Genomic DNA, 15,187 nt, shown 5'->3' on the forward strand with positions numbered 1-15,187 from the left:
GCCTCCTGAGTAGCTGGGACTACAGGTGTGTGCCACTACGCCTGGCTAATTTTTTATTTTTAGTGGAGATAGGGTTTTGCCACGTTGCCCAGGCTGGTGTTGAACTCCTAGACTTAAGTCATCTGCCTGCCTCGGCCTCCCAGAGTGCTGGGATTACAGGCACGAGCCACCGTGCCTGGCCAGTCTTTTATATTTTTAATTGAGATAGAGCAGATTTTTTTGTTTTCTATTAGGTCTATATCTCTGGTATATTTCTTGGATCACTGTGTTTGATTTTCCAACTTATCCTAATTGAGAAGAATTTAAAAATAGTAAAAATTTCAGGCAGGCATGGTGGTTCACATCTGTAATCTGAACACTTTGGGAGGCTGAGGTGGGTGGATCAGTTCAGATCAGAAGTTCAAGACCAGCCTGGCCAACACGGTGAAATCCTGTCTATACAAAAATTAGCAGGGCATGGTGGCACACACCTATAATCCCAGCTACTCAGGAGGCTGAGACAGGAGAATCACTTGAACCTGGGAGGTGGAGGTTTCAGTGAGCCAAAATTGCACAATTGTACTCCAGCCTGGGTGACAGAGCAAGACTCTGTCTCAAAGAAAAAAAAGAAAAAGAAGTAATAATTTTATTTTAAGAGATAGCTTTTTTTTTTTTTTTTTGAGATGGAGTCTCACTGTCATCCAGGCTGGAGTGCAATGGTGTGGTCTCGATTCACTGCAACCTCCACCTCCTGGGTTCAAGCAATTGTCCTGCCTCAGCCTCCCAAGTAGCTGGGATTATAGGCGTGCACCACCATGCCTGGCTAATTTTTGTATTTTTGGTAGAGATGGGGTTTCACCATGTTGGCCAGGCTGGTCTCAAACTCTGGGCCTCAAGTGATCCACCTGCAGTGGGCTCCCAAAGTGTTAGGATTACAGGCAAGAGTCACCGTGCCTGGCCAGAAATAACCAATGTAAACACTTTGATGTATAGTTTTCCAGACTTTTTTTCTTTTTTGAGATGGAGTCTCTCTCTGTTGCCCAGGCTGGAATGCAGTGGCACAATCTCGGCTCACTGCAACCTCTACCTCCTGGTTTCAAGCGATTCTTCTGCCTCAGCCTGCCGAGTAGCTGGGATTACAGGTGTGCGCCACCATGCTCAGCTAATTTTTGTATTTTTAGTAGAGATGGCGTTTTACCATATTGGCCAGGCTAGTCTCGAACTCCTGACCTCAGGTGATCCGCCCACCTCAGCCTCCCAAGGTGCTGGGATTACAGGCGTAATCCCAGTGCCTGGCTAGTTTTCCAGACTTTTAAAATTTGTATATCTCTTCTATCTGAACATACAGTAATCTGTTTAAAAAATAAGATTATAGGCCAGTCGCAGTGGCTCAAGCCTGTAATCCCAGCACTTTGGGAGGCCGAGATGGGTGGATCACAAGGTCAGGAGATCGAGACCATCCTGGCTAACATGGTGAAACCCCGTCTCTACTAAAAAAAATACAAAAAACTAGCCGGGAGAGGTGGCGGGCGCCTGTAGTCCCAGCTACTCGGGAGGCTGAGGCAGGAGAATGGCGTAAACCCGGAAGGCGGAGCTTGCGGTGAGCTGAGATCCGGCCACTGCACTCCAGCCTGGGTGACAGAATGAGACTCCGCCTCAAAAAAATAAAATAAAATAAGATTATTAACGTGGATATGATCATTTATCTTCAAGGTTTTTTCTTTGATAATTTATTTGGAGTGAAACTGTCTCCCGCAGTTCTCTGGGATGGGACATAGTCTTACACTCCTGATGGTTTGTAAGTTGTTTGCTTCTCAGATGGCCCTTTCTTGGGGACACATTTCTACTTTTCAGGTCTTAGGGGCGCTAGGCTATGTGCCCACAGGTACACTCGGCACTCTACCTCAGCCATCGGTGCCCTTGGTCGCAGGCGCCCTCATGTGACTGACTTCCAGCTTCGGAGTTCACAAGGGCATCGCCGGGGTCTGCATGTTCACTGCTGCATCCTTAGCACCTGGCAGGAGTGAAGTGGTGTGGGCAAGCATACGTTATCTTGTGGCAAAAGACATGAATGAAAGACTCAGAGACATGAACATGGGGCAGACAAATGACATGAACACCCTGCTATTTTTCAGCTCTCGTGCCAGCACCCCAGGAGCCGCCACCTTCCATCCCGATACAAAAGATGAAGATAGATGAAAGGGAAGAGTTCGGCCCACGGCTGCCTCCCGTCTTCTGCCCCAGTGAGTGCAGAGCCCTTTGGTTCACCCATTTTTATCAGTGTGTGACTGCCCTGAGATGGGGACAGTGTGACTTGTTTGTACAGCCAATCAAACAAACCAGAAGCACTTGCTTCTGGTTGATACGTTTTCAGTCACATTTAAAACCCATTGTCTCCACCTAGTGCCTAAAATGATAGTTGTTTCTGTACAACTTCAGAGACCTCCAAACTTGATTTCCTTAGCTGCCACATGTTTACAGGAGGGTCCTAAGTATCTTAAGTTTTGTTATAGAAATATAAGTTTCCCAACAGAGCTTAAAGAAAAAGAGGCTGGCTGGGCGTGGTGGCTCATGCCTGTAATCCTAGCACTTTGGGAGGCTGAGGTGGGAGGATCATGAGGTCAAGAGATCGGACCATTCTGGCCAACATAGTGAAACCCCATCTCTACTAAAAATACAAAAATTAGCTGGGCATAGTGGCGCACGCCTATAGTCCCAGCTACTCGGGAGGCTGAGGCAGGAGAATCGCTTGAACCCGGGAGGCGGAGGTTGCAATGAGCTGAGATTGTGCCACTGCACTCCAGCCCAGGTGACTGAGCGAGACTCTATCTCAGAAAAAAACAAAAAAACACAGAGAGAAAGAGGCTGCAGCCAGCCACAGTGGCTCTAGCCGGGCGGGTGGCTCACACCTGTTATCCCAACACTTTGGGACGCTGAGGTGGGCAGATCGCTTGAGGTCAGGAGTTTGAGACCACCCTGGCGAATTTGGTGAAACCCCATCTCTACTAAAAATATAAAAATTAGCCGGGCATGGTGGTGTGTGCCTGTCATCCTAGCTACTCAGGAGGCTGAGGCACGAGAATCACTTGAACCTTAGAGGCGAAGGTTGCAGTGGGCCGAGATTGAGATTGCGTCACTGCACTCCAGCCTGGGTGACAGAGCGAGATTTTGTCTCAAAGGAAAAAAAAAAAAAAAGAAAGAAAAGAAAAGAAAAAGAGGCCAGGTGTGGTGGCTCATGCTTGTAATCCCAGCAATTTGGGAGGCCGAGGCAGGCAGATTGCTTGAGCCCAGGAGTTTGAGACCAGCCTGGGTGACACACAGAGGCCCATCTCTATTTGAAAAAAAAAAAAAAAAAGGCCGGGCGCGATGGCTCACACCTCTAATCTCAGCACTTTGGGAGGCCGAGGCGGGTGGATCACGAGGTCAGGAGATCAAGACCATCCTGGCTAACACAGTGAAACCCAGTCTCTACTAAAAATACAAAAAAATTAACTGAGCTTGGCGGCATGTGCCTGTAGTCCCAGCTGCTGGGGAGGCTGAGGTAGGAGAATGGCATGAACCTGGGAGGTGGGGCTTGCAGTGAGCCAAGATCCTGCCACTGCACTCCAGCCTGGGTGACAGAGCAAGACTCCATCTCAAAAAAAAATAATAATAGTAAAAATTAAAAAAAGAGAAAAAGAAATTTAAAAAATAGTATACAAAATTGGAGGGGAATTGCAAGGAGAAGAGTATTTAAGACTCTTATTTATTTAAAAATTGTTATTTGTTTATTTATTTTTCAGACAGGATCTCACTCTGTCACCTAGGCTGGAGTGTAGTGGTGCTGTCATAGCTCACTGCAGCTTTGGACTTCTGGGCTCAAGTGATCCACCCACTTCAACCTCCCACTGTGCTGGAATTACAGGTGTGAACCACTGCACCCAGCCGAGCCTCCTTTATTTATTTATTTATTTTTTTTTTGAGACAGAGTTTTGCTCTTGTTGGCTAGGCTCGAGTGCAATGGCACAATCTCAGCTCACTGCAACCTCCGCCTCCCGGGTTCAAGCGATTCTCCTACCTCAGCCTCCCGAGTAGCTGGGATTATAGGCATGCACCACCATGGCCAGCTAATTTTGTATTTTTAGTAGAGATGGGGTTTCTCCATATTGGTCAGGCTGGTCTCAAACTCCTGACCTCAGGTGATCCGCCTGCTTCAGCCTCCCAAAGTGCTGGGATTATAGGCGTGAGCCACCACACCCGGCCACCAAGCCTCCTTTTTACTTTAGCTAATGTAGCAAATACAAGAAAATGGTCCTCTCATAGGTGAATACAATCTGTCCCCCATTCCGTTCCCCAAATATCTGTCAACAACTTCTATTCAATGCCATCTTTTTTTTTTTTTTTTTTTTTTTTTTTTTGAGACGGAGTCTTGCTCTGCCACCCAGGCTGGAGTGCAGTGGCCGGCTCTCAGCTCACTGCAAGCTCCGCCTCCCGGGTTCACGCCATTCTCCTGTCTCAGCCTCCCGAGTAGCTGGGACTACAGGCGCCCGCCTCGTCGCCCGGCTAGTTTTTTGTATTTTTTAGTAGAGACGGGGTTTCACCGTATTAGCCAGGATGGTCTCGATCTCCTGACCTCGTGATCCGCCCGTCTCGGCCTCCCAAAGTGCTGGGATTACAGGCTTGAGCCACCGCGCCCGGCCTCAATGCCATCTTAAATCGGCATCTCAAGTTAAAACATTTAGACTTGTTTATCATCTCTTTGAGGGCTAGGTTAACAAACATCTGTAACATGGCCCAGATATATAAATAACATATAAATTCCATTATTCACTTTATAGTTTCCCGTGGTGCCCATATATGAATACTGGTTTGGTTAGCTAACTGCTTTCAAAGACAGGATTAAAAAGCAGAGGAAAAAAAGTACGAAGTTTTGACAAATTGCAGTGAATGTATTTCTTATTTGCTATAGTTGTTCAGCACTTTTATTTTGTTTTGTTTTGAGACAGTCTCACTCTGTCACCCAGTCTGGAGTGCAGTGGCGCAATCTTGGCTCACTGCAACCTCTGCCTCCCAAGTTCAGGTGATTCTTCTGCCTCAGCCAATGGAGTAACTGGGATTACAGGTGCCTGGCTAATTTTTTGTATTTTTAGTAGAGACGGGGTTTCACGCTCTGCCTCCCGGGTTCACGCTATTCTCCTGCCTCAGCCTCCCAAGTAGCTGGAATTACAGGTGCCCGCCACCACGCCTGGCTAATTTTTTTTTATTTTTAGTAGAGATGGGGTTTCACCGTGTTAGTCAGGATGGTCTCGATCTCCTGACCTCGTGATCCGCCCACCTCGGTCTCCCAAAGTGCTGGGATTACAGGTGTGAGCCACTGCGCCTGGCCTCTTTAGTTTCAAGTTGGTGTCAGCACTTGAAAGCCAAGTCTTTTATGTCCCTTTCCCATAATGTCTTTGATACCCTTGTAATAGTGACTTAATTTGGTCTATGGGTTATTTAGGGAAATGATTTTTGAAAAAAACTAGTGTTAAAAAAAGTTTTGGGCTGAGTGTGGTGGCTCATGCCTGTAATCTTAGCACTTTGGAAGACTGAGGTGGGAAAATTGCTTGAGTCCAGGAGTTTGAGGCCAGCCTGGGCAACATAGAGAGATTGCATCTCTTAAAAAAAGAAAAAAGAAAAAAATTAGCCTGGTGTGGTGGTGCGTGCCTGTGGTCCCAGCTACTCAGGAGGCTGAAGTGGGAGGATTGCTTGAGCCAGGAGGTTGAGGCTGCAGTGAGCTATGATCCCACTGCTGCACTGCAGCCTGGGTAACAGAGTGAGATGCTGTGTCAGATAAATAAATCAATCAATAAAAGGCTAAGTGAGGCGGCTCACACCTGTAATTCCAGCACTTTGTGGGGGCCAAGGTGGGTGGATCACCTGAGGTTGGGAGTTTGGGACCAGCCTGACCAACATGGAGAAACCCTATCTGTACTAAAAATACAAAATTAGCCAGGCATGGTGGCACATGGCTGTAATCCCAGCTACTTAGGAGGCTGAAACAGGAGAATCGCTTGAACCTGAGAGACGGAGGTTGGGGTGAGCCAAGATCACACCATTGCACTCCAGCCTGGGCAACAAGAGTGAAACTCCATCTCAAAAAAAAAAAAAAAAAAAAAATTAAAAGAATTTTGGAAAAATAAAAAGTTTTGGGAGGTCGAATTTGGAAAAATCTGGTTGGGCATGGTAGCTCACACCTGTAATCCCAGCACTTTGGGAGACTAAGGTCGGAGGATCCCTTGAGTTCAAAAGTTTGATACCAGCCTGGGCAACATAGGGAGACTCTCATTTCCACAAAAAAAAAAAAAAAAAAAAAAAAAAATTAGCCGGGTAAGGTGGTACATGCCTGTAGTCCCAGCTACTCAGGAAGCTGAGGTAGGAGGATCACATGAACCCAGGTCAAGGCTGTAATGAACTGTGATTGCACCATTGCCCACCAGTGTGGGTAACAGAGCGAGAACCTGTCTGCAAAAAAAAAAAAAAAAAAACCACCAAAAAAACCACAAAGAAACAGGACTACAAAGTTACAGGCATCTGTTTAACTGAGTTGAGAAAATATTCACCCTTACAAAGCATCTTGAAACTTTTCTTTTTCTTTTTATTTATTTATTTATTTTTTGAGATGGAGTCTTGCTCTGTCACCCAGGCTGTAGTGTGGCACAATCTCGGATCACTACAACCTCTGCCTACCGGGTTCAAGTGATTCTCCTGCCTCAGCCTCCCAAGTAGTGGGGATTACAGATGCATGCCACGACGCCCAGCTAATTTTTGTATTTTTAGTAGAGACGGGGTTTCACCATGTTGGCCAGGCTGATTTTGAATTCCTGACCTCAAGTGATCTGCTCACCTCAGTCTCCCAAAGTGCTGGGATTACAGGTGTGAGCTACCGTTCCTGGCTGAAACTTTTCTTTAGGTGAAAAAAAATTGATTTAATGACTTTCACTGCTTCTGCTCTTGTGACTTTTTGTTGATTTGGTTACCTGGAAATTAATGACCTATGAAAATGAAAACATTTTGGTCTGAATTTGGAGATGGAGAATTGAGGCACATGCAAATTCTTTAATGATTTTTAATGATTATGTACATTATTATTTTTTTTAATTAGGTAGAGATAGGGTCTCACTATGTTGCCCAGCCTGGCCTTGAACTCCTGAGATCAAGGATCCTCCTGCCTGGGCTTCCCAAAGTGTTGGGATTACAGGCACGAGCCACTGCTCCCAGCCCATTATGTTGTTTTGATGGTAGTTTTTTCAGTGTTTCCACTTATAAGACAAATTCTTACAAAATATGTTTTTGTAGAGAGAGGATGATATAAGAAGAGCTAACATTTAGGTGCCAGATTCTGAGCTTTGGGAATCATGGACATGGCCCTGTCTAGTCTAATCTGTATCCATTCTTATTGTCCCCATTTTATAGTTGGGGAAACTGGGCCTGGGAGAGGTTAGGCGATGTGTTGAAGATTAGTGCTGGCAGCAGAGCTGAGTTCCAATTCTGGTCTGTTTCTGAGCTTATCTGACGATGTTGAATTACAAAAGGCTTGTGGGCTTTCTGGTCTGACTTTATCTGCATCTGGCAGCTGGGGTCACGGCAGGATACTGATTGGATCACACAGGTCTTTGTTGAGGTCTCTGGCAGCTTTCTAAATACAGCTCTGCAAGGTGGTGTGCTAATCTGTTTCTCAGTGAGGCAGAAGCTAATCCGAGGGCGGGAGTTCTTCCTCAGTGTTAAACATTCCGTCTACACTAGATGCCTGATTCAGCAATTTAGGAGCTTAGTTTTGGATGTCTTTGTTTTCACCCTATATAGGTCCTGTCTTTATGACCTTTGTGTTTCAGATGCTCGTCAGACACTTGAGGTTCCTCAAAAAGAGAAACGTAAAAAGAACAAAGACAAGCACAAGACCAAGAAAGAGCACAGGCGGAAGAAAGAGAAGGTGAGAGACTTGTGTGTACCCCCGGATCAGTGTGGGGTGGGACCCGTTGGTCAGCCCCCAGCAGTGTCATATACTGCAATTGAAGAGCAGATCTGGTGGCCAAGTCACAGTTCTCTCTGAGACTTTTTTTTTTTTTTTTTTTTTTTTTTTTTATTGAGACGGAGTCTCGCTCTGTCGCCCGGGCTGGAGTGCAGTGGCCGGATCTCAGCTCACTGCAAGCTCCGCCTCCCAGGTTTACGCCATTCTCCTGCCTCAGCCTCCCGAGCAGCTGGGACTACAGGCGCCCGCCACCTCGCCCGGCTAGCTTTTTGTATTTTTTAGTAGAGACGGGGTTTCACTATATTAGCCAGGATGGTCTCGATCTCCTGACCTCGTGATCCGCCCATCTCAGCCTCCCAAAGTGCTGGGATTACAGGCTTGAGCCACCGCGCCCGGCCTCTCTCTGAGACTTAACAAAAATGTTGACATTCGATGCAAACCCTTGATTTTTCAGAAACATTTTCTTTTGCACGTAAACCGCATCATCCCCCCCCTTTTTTTTTGAGACGGAGTCTCACTCTGTTGCCCAGGGTGGAGTGCAGTGACTCAGTCTTGGCTCACTGCAACCTCTATCTCCTGGGTTCAAGCAATTCTCCTGCTTCAGCCTCCCAAGTAGCTGGGACCACAGGTGTGTGCCACTTGGCTAATTTTTTGTATTTTTTTTTTTTTTTGAGACGGAGTCTCACTCTGTCCACCAGGCTGGAGTGCAGTGGCGTGATCTCGGCTCACTGCAAGCTCCGCCTCCTGGGTTCACGCCATTCTCCTGCCTCAGCCTCCCTTGTAGCTGGGACTACAGGTGCCCGCCACTGCGCCCGGCTAATTTTTTGTATTTTTAGTAGAGACGGGGTTTCACCGTGGTCTCGATCTCCTGACCTTGTGATCCGCCCGTCTCGGCCTCCCAAAGTGCTGGGATTACAAGCGTGAGCCACCGCGCCCGGCCTAATTTTTTGTATTTTTAATAGAGACAGGGTTTCACCATGTTGGCCAAGCCGGTTTTGACCTCCTGACCTCAAGTGATCTACCTCCCAAAGTGCTGGGATTACAGGCATGAGGCACCATGCCCAGCCCTTAAAAAAACTTTTTTGTGAACATTAAAAAGCAGAAAAAAAGGGCATTTAAGGATCTTAGAGCAATGGATATTAAATAATAAAACAATTTCTTATTTATTCAATATTAAGTGAAGATATTATTTTCAGCATTTCTCAGCTACTTTGTCTTTATTACAGTTTGAGATTTTAGTCCATCACTTGTCATTTGAAGTAGAAGAATTCGAATGGAAGGCAGGCATGTGCTTCCGCTGTTGATGTCTCTTATTTCATCATCTATGTCTTCTTTTGGCATAGACTTTTAATTAGGTTAATGTTCTTGTTGGGTACCCAAAGTAGTCTGGACTAGCAGCTGAAGAAATTAGAAACAGTTTCCTTACTGGCCACCAGAAGGAAGCACTCCCATGTATGGAGGATGACGGGTGTTCCCTCCTAGTGAAAGGAAGAAAATGTGCGTCAGCCAAATCTGTGTGTCCTTACCAGTGTATCTGCTGTTTGGTAACCTTCTGCCAGTTTCTTCCTTGTGGTTTTCCTGGGTGCCCATCAACCTGACATGAAGTTTCCCAGGGGCCTGGCACAATAAACAAGTCGAGTTCACCGGAGGTGGCACAGGTCACCACGCATAAGATATGTGGTGTCACGTCTTATGACATCAAATGTTACGATGGGTCCTGTCTGCGCCTCCTTGGTTCTGCTGTGTTTGTTGCTGGAGGCACAGCTGGGTCAGAGTGCACAGCTGAGAGGGGCACAGCCATCTACCCTGTGCTGTCTTCTTAGGCTCTCACTCTCACTCACTCTAAATGAGGTTTAAGCTTTTTTTTTAATGACTCCATCACTGCAGCCTTGTTAACCTTTCATTGTATTGAATGAAGGAGGAAAAAATACCTTTGTTTCCCCCTCCCACTATTTATTTTTTTTTACAGAAGAAGAAACACAGGAAGCACAAACACAAAGGCAAGCAAAAGAATAAAAAACCAGAAAAAAATAGTAGCTCCGAGTGTTCCGACAGCAGTGACAGCCAGAGTGACGAGGAAACAGCAGACGTGTCGCCCCAGGAGCTACTGAGACGGTGGGCAGTGGGAGATGGAGGGTTTTTAAGAAACCTTTAGAGGCTTACTGAGTGCTTGGTGTGTTTGCTTAGAGGCAAATATCAGAAATGAGAAATTGGTAGGCCTGGTGGAGTGGCTCACGCCTATAATCCCAGCACTTTGAGAGGCTGAGGTGGAAGGATCGCTTGAGCCCAGGAGTTTGAGACCAGCCTGGGCAATGAAGTGAGACCCCATCGCTACAAAAAAAACGAAAACAAAAACAAATTAGCTGGGCGTGGTGGTGCACAACTGTGCCTCCAGCTATTGGGGAAGCTGAGGTGGGAGGATCCCTTGAGCCGGGGAGTTGGAGGTTGCATTGAGCCACAGTCATACCACTGCACTCCAGCCTGGGTGATAGAGCAAGACCCTCTCCCTAAAACAAAAAAATAATGTGTGTATTAACTAGGCTTTTTAAAAAGTTTGAATATCTAATTATATAAGTGAAAATTCAGACCTTACAGCCAGTGATTAAAGGAGCCCTGACCAGTTCTCTAGACCTCTACTTTCTCCACAGTAACTTCTGCCATCAGTTCCATATGTAACCTTTAAGACCTTTTTTGTGCAACCACACACACACAAACACACACACACCCACACATATACTCACATACATGGACGCACATACATACTGTTTGTTTTTTTAGACGGAGTCTCGTTCTGTCACCCAGGCTGGAGTGCAGTGGTGTGATCTTGTCTCACTGCAACCCCTGCCTTCTGGATTCAAGCAATTCTCCTACCTCAGCCTCCTGAGTAAGTGGGATTACAAGCACCCGCCCCCACACCCAGCTAATTTTTGTGTGTGTATATATATATATATATATTTTTTTTTTTTTTTTTAAGTAGAGACAGGGTTTCATCATGTTGGCCAGCCCAGTCTCAAACTCCTGACCTCAGGTGATCCACCCACCTTGGCCTTCCAAAGTGCTAGGATTATGGGTGTGAACCACCATCCTGGTCTATGTACAGATTTTTGTGCACATTTTAAATATAAGTAATATAATTGTATATAGCATATAGTCATAGGGTATGAATTTTATTTTATTACAGGCTCACGCCTGTTATCCAAGCACTTTGGGAGGCCAAGGCAGGCAGATCATGAGGTCAGGAGATCGAGACCATCTTGGCTGACATGGTGAAACCCCATCTCTAATAAAAATACAAAAAAATTAGCTGGGCGTGGTGGCAGGTGCCTGTAGTCCCAGCTGATGGGGAAACTGAGGCAGGAGAATGGCGTGAACCCGGGAGGTGGACCTTGCAGTGAGCCGAGATTGCGCCACTGCACTCTAGCCTGGGAGACAGAGCAAGACTCCGTCTCAAAAAAACAAAAACAAAAACAAAAAAAATTAGCCAGGTGTAGTGGTGGGCGCCTGTAGTCCCAGCTACTCAGGAGGTTGAGGCAGGAGAATGACGTGAACCCAGGAGGCAGAGCTTGCAGTAAGCCAAGATCGTGCCACTGCACTCCAGCCTGAGTGACAGAGCGAGACTCTGTCTCAAAAAAAAAAAAAAAAGAAGTCCTTTTTGTAGAGATGAAATCTCCTATGTTGCCCAGACTAGTCTCAAACTCCTGGCCTCAAGTGATCCTCTTGCCTCGGCCTCAGGCGTGAGCCGCTGCGCCAGACTACTCTTGCCAATTTTATCTTTATTTGGAAGAAGGGTGTTGTGTGAACTCTTTGAGCGTCTGGCTTCTGAGATTCCTTCAGATGATCGTAGGCTGCAGGGAGGGGCTTGTAGTCATTGCTGTGGAAGAGTCCTTCTTGTGAGCACACCACAGTGTGTTTATCTCTTCTGCTGTGTGGATACTGGGTTTTCTACTTTGAGGCTGTGGAGCAGGGATCTGCAGCCAGTGTGACCCAGCTCTGTTTCAAATAGAACTGCCACGAACATTCCTATATGTATGAAATTCAGATTTAGGCCAGGTGTGGTGGCTCACGTCTGTAATCCCAGCACTCTGGGAGGCCAAGGCGGGCAGATCATGAGGTCAGGAGATTGAGACCATCCTGGTTAACATGGTAAAACCCCAAACCTGTCTCTACTAAAAAAACTAGCCGGGTGTGGCAGCACGTGCCTGTAGTCCCAGCTACTCAGGAGGTTGAGGCAGGAGAATCGCTTGAACCTGGGAGGTGGAGGCTGCAGTGAACCGAGATCGCGCCACCATACTCCAGCCTGGGTGACAGAGACTCCGTCTGGAAAAAAAAAAAAAAATTCATATTAAAGATTGACAACTTGGGGGCTGGGCATGGTGGCTCATGCCTGTAATCCCAGCACCTTGGGAGGCCAAGATGGGAGGATCGCTTGAGCCCAGGAGTTTGAGACCAGCTCGGGCAACATAGGGAGACCCTGTCTCTATAAAAAAATTAAAAAAAAAAAAAAAAAAAAAAGACAACGTGGATGCTTTCGGCCCTGGGGTGAATGTATTTTAGTTCCTTCCCAAGGGTCATGCAACAGATGCGGTAGGTGAGTGAAACTGAAATTAAAAATTGCTTGTATTCTCAAGGCTAAATAAGACTAGGGAAAAAAGTTGCTTTTATAAATGGTCATAATATGAGGTCTGGGTGAGTGAGTCTGTCTGTGTTTTCAGGGTAATAGAAGAAGCATTTTAAGAACACAGATTGGCCAGGTGCGGTGGTTCATGCCTGTAATCCCAGCACTTTGGGAGGTTGAGGAGGGCAGATCACGAGGTCAGGAGTTCGAGACAAGCCTGGCCAACATGGTGAAACCCCGTCTGTACTAAAAATACGAAAATTAGCTGGGCGTGGTGGCATGCGCCTGTAATCCCAGCTACTCTGGAGGTGGAGGCAGGAGACTCACTTAAACCCGGGAGGCAGAGGTTGCAGCGAGCTGAGATTGTACCACTGCACTCCAACCTTGGCAACAAGAGTAAAACTCCATCTCGGGGAAAAAAAAAAAAAGAAAAAAAGCACAGATTAGGCAGTACTTCATTGTGGGTTATTGTGAGTGCATTTTATCGGTGCAGACATGCTGCTGTAATTTGGGGAGGCCTGGCATTCTCAGCCTTCACAGAGCTGTTTGGTTTTTCACTTGTAGCTAACTTTCCATTTCTTTCTTTTCTGTTTTCTTTTCCAGGCTGAAAAGTCTTCCGCTAAGAAGACAGTAATTGAATGCTGCACTGGCTCGCCCTGGAATCATTTCTCCTCCATGATGGAAGCCCAGTGATTGTGCAGTTAACGCATTGTACAGAGTGTATTTATATGTAAATTCCTGCTGTAAAATAATTTTTAAAACCTTGACGTTTCAAAGACTGCCTTGAAAGGTCGCAGAAATTGATTTCTATTTTTAATTTCAGTGAGTGTCAGGGGAAAAAAAATCCAGACTGAACAGTTTAATTAAAGTGGAATTTTTCTATTTTCTTCTTGATTTTTAAAAAATTTCCTGGGATGTTAAAAAAGAAGTTAAAAGTGAAGGCTTCTCTCTGGTTTTGTGATGAAGACAGTCTGGACTTACTGAAGGACAAGTGTATGAGAGGGGGCGGTTGCGGCCCCTCCTGCCGTTTCTTGGGAGTGAAGCTCTTCCCTCTTTGGGTGACTGGGTTGCTGCTGGTGCCCGGGAAGCCCCATGGGAGGGCAGAGCCAGGGCCTGGCAGGGGGCCTCATCCTCTCAGGGTAGATGTCACTAAAGTGTCTGAGACAGGCAGGGAAACCAGGTGGAAGAATGTACACCCACAGCTTGGGTTGCATGGCTGCAGCTCCCTGCTCTGAGGCCATTTCATGTGCACCAAGGAGACCTTTTCCAAAAATAAAGTGCAGACCAGGTGTGGTGGCTCATGCCTGTAATCCCAGAGCTTTGGGAGGCCGAGGCAGGAGGATTGCTTGAGCCCAGGAATTCCAGACCAGCCTGGGCCACATAGAGACCCTTGTCTCCACAAAAAATAAAGTACTGAGTATTTATGTTTTACATTATGAAAGTAGCATCATAGATCACAACAATTTTAAAAGCAGAAAGAAGGAAGAGGCCGGGTGTGGTGGCCCATGCTTGTAATCCCAGTGCTTTGGGAGGCCAAGGCCAGCGAATCAGTTGACACCAGGAGTTTGAAAACAGCCTGGCCAGCATGGTGAAACCTTGTCTCTACTAAAAATACAAAAAAAAAAAGGCTGGGTGCAGTGGCTCAAGCCTGTAATCCCAGCACTTTGGGAGGCCGAGGCGGGTGGATCATGAGGTCAGGAGATCAAGACCATCCTGGCTAACATGGTGAAACCCCGTCTTTACTAAAAATACAAAAAACTAGCCGGGCGTGGTGGTGGGTGCCTATAGTCCCAGCTACTCGGAGGCTGAGGCGGGAGAATGGCGTGAACCCGGGAGGCGGAGCTTGCAGTGAGCCGAGATCGCGCCACTGCACTCCAGCCTGGGCGACACAGCGAGACTCCGTCTCAAAAAAAAAAAAAGTATTAGCCAGATCTGGGGAGCATATGCCTGTGATCCCAGCTGTGTGGGAGGCTGAGGCACAAGAATCCCTTGAACCCTGGAGGTCGAGGTTGCAGTGAGCCGAAATTGCACCACTGCACTCCAGCCTGGGTGACACAGAGACTCTTATCTACACACACACACACACAAACAAAAAGAAAATCACTTTTAGTTTTATCATCCAAAGATGACACCCTTCAATATTTTGAATCACTCCACCCTGTCCTTTTCTAGCTATGGAGCTATGGGGCTGTTATCTGACTGGTGGAAGCATTTTGTTCCCTGTTACTGTTGTTGGGGTTGTGACAGATACTTCTCTGATGCTATTAAAAATGTTGCAAACTCGCCCCTAATAACTATCTTATTTCGTGCAGGGGCTACCCCATAACTTACTGACCTTTTCTGTTTTGACCTGAAGTGGGCTGGCCAGGAGCTGTGCCCAGGCAGAGGACATGAAGAAATTGCCCTGTGACAGGGAGCCAGGGAAACCACAGGGGAGGGCTCGAGGCTGGGGTACTGGTTTTGCTAGCCCGGCCTGGTTCCCAGAATGCAAAGCCCTTTTTCTTTTTTTTGCAAACTCTGCCTCCTGGATTCAAGCCATTCTCCTGCCTCAGTCTTACATGTAGCTGGAACTACAGGCGCACACCCCCATGCCCGGCTAATTT

General features: G+C 46.7%; 1 protein-coding gene across 1 annotated transcript in view; it reads left to right on the forward strand.

The window, feature by feature from the left end:
• Positions 1-13,466, forward strand: part of GPATCH1 (G-patch domain containing 1) — a 53,855-nt gene extending 40,389 nt beyond the window's left edge. The window contains exons 17-20 of the mRNA XM_033225617.1: positions 2,115-2,222; positions 7,833-7,930; positions 9,939-10,084; positions 13,188-13,466. Of these exons, the coding sequence (XP_033081508.1) occupies positions 2,115-2,222; positions 7,833-7,930; positions 9,939-10,084; positions 13,188-13,218 (383 nt within the window). The 3' untranslated portion in view covers positions 13,219-13,466. The remainder of the gene's footprint in view (positions 1-2,114; positions 2,223-7,832; positions 7,931-9,938; positions 10,085-13,187) is intronic.
• Positions 13,467-15,187: the final 1,721 nt, after the last annotated feature.

The sequence above is a fragment of the Trachypithecus francoisi genome, unplaced genomic scaffold, assembly GCF_009764315.1.
Source record: "Trachypithecus francoisi isolate TF-2019V2 unplaced genomic scaffold, Tfra_2.0 Lachesis_group12, whole genome shotgun sequence".
In the NCBI taxonomy this organism is placed as follows: domain Eukaryota; kingdom Metazoa; phylum Chordata; class Mammalia; order Primates; family Cercopithecidae; genus Trachypithecus; species Trachypithecus francoisi.